Source organism: Mercenaria mercenaria, chromosome 7, assembly GCF_021730395.1.
Source record: "Mercenaria mercenaria strain notata chromosome 7, MADL_Memer_1, whole genome shotgun sequence".
In the NCBI taxonomy this organism is placed as follows: Eukaryota; Metazoa; Mollusca; class Bivalvia; order Venerida; family Veneridae; genus Mercenaria; species Mercenaria mercenaria.
Window position 1 is genome coordinate 85230518 of NC_069367.1, and position 5996 is coordinate 85236513.

Sequence of the window (5996 nt, forward strand, 5' to 3'; positions counted from 1 at the left end):
AACACACATTCCCTCTTTGATTTTCAAAAGGAGATGGAAAAGTATTGTCGGTCAGATGTAGATCTTTTGAGGACGGGTTGTGGTGAATATCAACATCAGTTAATCGCCAGTGACGGCATCAATCCTTTTACCGAATGTGTCACTTTGGCTCAAGTCTGTTATTGTGCCCTTCGCAAAAACACATTACCAGAAAAGAGTTTGGGTATCATTTCAGATGCAGGATATCCAAACAAGGCCCGTTATTCCATTAAAGGTGTACGATGGTTACAGACCGAGGCAACTATCACAGGAAAACCCATTATTCATGCACTGAACGGTGGGGCAGTTCGTATAGGTCCTTATTCTGTTGATTGGTACAATGCAGAGACCAATATGGTGTATGGGTTTCTAGGGTGCTGGACTCATGGGTGTGAAACATGCTATCCCAAGCGTGAGGTCAAGAATCCTTACTCTTTAAAGGCCATGAATACATTGTATGTAGAGACCTTTTCAAGATTTGAAGCTTTGCAAACCAAGGTACCGCATTGCATACATTTGGGAATGTAAATTTGACCAAAAGTGCCAGGAAGACCCTGAGTACAAGAGTTTGATTGATCGGTTCTATCCCCATATGGAACCGATTAAACCCCGAGATGCCCTGTTTGGTGGACGTACCAATGCAATCACTCTATACCATGAAGTAGACGAACGCACCAATCAAGTGATCAAGTACGCTGATATTTGTTCACTGTATCCCAAGTGAACATTTACAAAGAATATCCCCTCCATCACCCTGTCATTGCAAGTCAGGAGGAAATTGATATGACAAACCTTAAACTCCCTCCTCAAGATTTATGGTTGCTCGTCCTACCCATGCATTGCAACAACAACCAACAAGAAAATGGTGTACACCTTATGCCGTACATGTGCAGAGAAAGAACATTAGACCTGCTCACACTCAGAGGAGGAAAGGATCTTGGTCGGGGTTTGGACTTCAGTGGAATTGAATAAGGCTTTAGATATAGCTTACACAGTCCTTGAAGTATATCAAATCTGGCACTTCAAGGAATGGAACGACACTGTCTATAAGGAATACATCAATAAGTACTTGAAAAGAAAACAAGAGGCCAGGGCCAACTGGGTCAAGACTCAGGCAGATAAAGATAAGTTCAAAAGCGACTATTTTCAGGTCGAAGGTGTCATCCTTGAAGATGTGCAGAAGAATCCCGGCAAAAGGGCCGTGGCCAAAACCATGCTGAATTATCTCTGGGGAAAGAATGCCCAAAATAATGTCTTGCCCATGTCGGAATACATTGACAAGCCAGCCAGGTTATACGAGATCATGGCTGACCCTCAGAAAAAAGTCCACTACTTTGACTTCTTTGAACATGATGAGTTTTCTCTGATCAATTATTCCGATTTCACGGATAAGTCAGAACCCCATGTTGCAGCCAATGTGGTAGTTGCAGCGTTTGTCACTGTCTATGCTAGGTTAGAACTGTAATCAGTCCTGGAACGCTTAGGGGATCGGATCTTGTACTTTGACACAGACAGTTGTATGTACATTTACGACCCTGATAAATACAACATTCCCATTACAGACAGTCGTTTGGGAAAGTGGACCGATGAAGTACACAATGGAAGAATTGTCAAGTATGTTGCCCTGGGACCTAAAAACTACGGGTACGAGTACATTGTCAATGGGGAACGCCACTCGGTGTGCTAAGTCAAAGGCATTACCCTGGATTACAATACCACCCAAAAAGTCAATTTCAACAATATGATACAAGCTGTCCAAAACAGGGAATCTTTTTCAGAACTCGTTGAATATCCATACCGTATCAAAAGACACAGAGATAGAAAGGTCACCAGTGAACTCCAGACCAAGACTTTTCGTTCGGTGTATACCAAACGTGTCGTGGTGGATCAATATAAGGCCGTGCCTTACGGATATGTTCAGTCGTAGACATGACATCAAATGAGTCGGACGTGCTTTCTCCAGATATCTGTCAGCGGGTATATCGAGATTTTGTAGAAACACAATGGATTTCGTTGTATCATATTCTAGATTTTGAACTGTATGCTGTACAGTCTAACCTGTACTAACGGTCACCTCCGATCAGCGGTCACCTCCGCTCAGCGGCCATTTTATGACGCCCCCGACGGATTTTCCTCTATTTTATCACTTTATTCAGCGGCCACCTGCCGTCCGCGGCCAGCGGCCACCGAAATTGCCTCCCGACCGCCGTATTTGACCCCTTTCAGCGGCCATTTTTCTTCCAAAACCAATTAATTTTAGGCAATAATCGCCGAAGATACCCGATTTTGAGAAGCACGTGGTTGCTAAGTTTCGCGGGACTTCACCACAAGAAGACACAATGACATGAGCTTCTCAATTAAAACTGATAACCAAAGGTGTAATCCCCTTTTGTTATGATCAAATGGCCAGTAATTATCGGTAATTAGCGTGTCACCTCGTGTCAATTTTGTTGTTCACAGTTTGACCTCGGTTAACGATAATACTCGATAACTAATTAGTAGCATAATATTTGTGATTTTTTTTTTATACTTCTGTCATCAAAATACGTTTAAATTTATACGAAATTAATTGTGTTTGAAAAAAAATATAAACCACTCTATCTTTTACGGAACGTAACGGCAATCTTAGATGTAGTTTTATTTCACATCCATTGTGCAGAAGAAAGGACTAGATCAAACCGTAAGATACGTGCATGGTTGAACGAACCTGATACATTTCAACGTTTTGAAACTATTGTAACAAAAGCAGTAGAACAAGGAGAGGCGAACATTAACCTGGAAGCTATTAACAGCACTGAAAGGAAAATTTTCGTTACTGAGAGTGAAAGGGTGCTTTTACATATAGACGACTGGATAAGGGGCGGTACTTTTTCACAAGAAAAACGTTGGACATTTTTGAATGAATCAGAATGTTGTATTGATAAAGCTTGGCATTTACTTCATTGAATAAAATGGTAATAACAACAAAGGAAGAAGTTATTTTATTACTTAAGACAAATGGATGTAATGAAAATATTAGGGTTACAAAGCAGATGATATTCTTTTATGGTAGAGAAACTCCTTTCAGCAACATGTACAAATCAAGGTTTACTGACAACAGTGCAATTTATGTATGTAGTGAGTAATATTTTCAATTTACAAAAATGATACAATGTCAAGAAAAGGATCGTGCTATGTGTATCATGAAGACAACAAGTCTTTACGAGATGAAGCGTTTGGGAAATATGAAATCAGAAAACTTTAATGCAAAACAATGGGATCAACAATCTAGACAAGTGCTTTTCAAAGCAAATTGGCTGAAGTTCACACAGAATGAAAATCTGAGAAATCTTCTTTTGGCCACGGGGTCTAACATCCTAGTACGGGCCAGCCCACGAGATAGTGTTTGGGGTATCGGAATGGATATGTGGAATTCAAATGCAGTCCATCCTGACAAGTGGAATGGAAGAAACAGATTTGGATCCATCCTAATCGATATAAGGCGTTGGCTCCGACAGACTCAGTCATTCGGACTTCTGCATTCTAACCATAACGATGGAAAAAAGCTCGGCCGTATTCGAGAACATGACGAATTCCCTCACTGCTGAACTGAAGGAAGTGTCGCGAGTACATCACAAAGTATAGGCGTATGAAGCACATTACAGTAAAGTACATCTTGGCTTTTCGTCAGGCATTTTTGAAGAATTATTCATAGACTGTGTAAGAAGAGAGAGGCCAGATTTAAAAGTAGACTTGTCCATCGTCCACTATGGTGATTCGTATATGGATATGTGGAAGAATTTGCCAGAGAATTATTGGTAGATATGAAAGTTGCATTGTTCGATTTTCTGCTAAAAACGAAGTGTCTCTGCGTCAGCTACAAGGACATATCAAAGGTAAGGACATACTTGAATATGAGTTTCTCTACATGGATGTACATGCTCCGAAAATACATGAGTAAATATTATCCGTTTTGTGAATGTGACATCAGGACGGAACCCAAAATGAAGGATGAAGATGCTGCTGATAAAGTCAACGTCCACATTCTATGTTATGTGATCACCATGCAGATGGACAATGGCAAATAGAAGCCACCACAACAGACAAAGCATCATTCGTAATCATGATGTCAATCAAGGCAGCTGTTTTGTCTCTCAAACTCAAAGAGTTGATGGAATTGCATGGGGTAACATTACTCCTAAACATCATGATAAAACATTGGACATAGCGTTGATGCCAAAGCATGCTCGCAGTACATTATATCAGTATGAGATGAAATGGTTGTTTTGTCAAGCCAGGGTAAATAAAGAATTCAGACATCACCGGGTCATGCATGGTATCGTACAGATTGTCAAAAAATATTTATTAGTTGACTAGTCGGGACTATTACCGCTAGCACTTCGGCAAGGAGCAGTCATACAGGGTTTGAACAACTTGACGGAAGATGAAAGAAATGATCTCCTTCACAAAGTGAATCAAATATTGGAACATTTACCAAAGATCAAGTCACTTTTGTGGGTGCATTATATGATAGCATCAGAATTGCTGTTCTTGAATGACCAATACAGATTACAACAACATGCCAGACAGTAAAGAAACATGGTGGTGTTTGACGATATGCTCGGCGACAAAGATGAAAAAAAATCAAACTTTGGTTTACAAGAAAAGGACATCATCGTAATGCTAGTGTGATTTATATCACCCAGAACATGTTTCAACAATCCAAAACAAGTAGAACAATGAATCTGAATGCGCATTACATGATTCTGTTTCAAAATACTATAGATAAAGGACAAATCAAAGTATTGGCAAGTCAAATTCAATTGCCATATTTACTCCAAGCCTATCGAGATGCCCTTTCAGTTCCTTACGGATATTTAGTGATTGATTTTCATCCAAGAACTCCCGGGTCTTACAGACTGAGAACAGATGTCTTTCATGGTTGGGTGACTGGAGGAAATCGAAGACCTGTTGTTTACACGGGACTAGTATAAAAGAAATAGACATAGGAAGAAGGGATTAACTCCAAGACAATTCGTCATGGGTTACACACCAAAAGCTGTCACCAGAGCCTTGGAATCGCTCAGTCAGGAGAAAAATCTTCAATAACGACAACAGTTATTACAAGCCGGGCTACATGAAATGATAAAATGGTTTACGTTAGCAGCTAAGATCATCATACAGAAAAAGATTCAACTGCCTAAACAGGCTTTGAATTTCATGAACAGATATCCACAAGACATTCAACAGTTAGCAGACGCCAATGTGGATGCCGACACCAAACGTAAATTGATACTGAAACCAGGAGGTAGTGGATTTCCTGGAGGTGTTATGATTCGAAGTCTACTTCGTTGGGACGGACACAAGACTTTGAGAAAATTTGACAAGGCTGTCAAGAAAAGATCAGCGCGACCAACCAAGAAAGGTAAAAAGAGAACTGTGAAATCGCCAACATTCAAGAAAGGCCAAAAGAGATCTGTCAAAAAGATATCTGTTAAAACACCAGCCAAGAAACACAAATCACCGTTGAAAGTCAAAATACAAGTCAAGAAATCATCGGGCAAGACCACAGGCAAGACACTTCTAGCACCCATGAGGAAACTCGATGATCGGTTTGTGACTGTCAGACGAAAATCTTCACCAAGACAAAGTTCGCCAATGAGACCACTCAGTCGAGTCTCTGATGTGATTAATCAGACAACACCAGTCAGATCTCCTCTCTCACCTATCAGTATCATGTCTGGATTTCAAACTCCAAGTCCCATGCAACCGAGATCAAGGAGTATCACCCCATTATCCTCTCTTCTCAATACTCCTAAATCAAAATTTAATAACGTGGTGGTGAATCAACATGATGGTTTAACCTATTTGACTCCAACCGGTAAATGGACTGCAAGCAAATTAACACCGGAAGAAACTTCGTTCTCATCTCCGTCCCGAAACTCAACCCCAAAATCTTTCTCATCTTCATCCCGAAACTCAACCCAAAGATCTTTTCC

General features: G+C 40.4%; 1 protein-coding gene across 1 annotated transcript; it reads left to right on the top strand.

Annotated features, from left to right (window-relative positions):
* Window positions 1-3161: 3161 nt before the first annotated feature.
* On the top strand, window positions 3162-3605 carry LOC123543366 (uncharacterized). Its single transcript, XM_045329444.2, has one exon. The coding sequence runs from the start codon at window positions 3162-3164 to the stop codon at window positions 3603-3605; it is 444 nt and encodes a 147-aa protein (XP_045185379.2).
* The last annotated feature ends 2391 nt before the right edge of the window (window positions 3606-5996 follow it).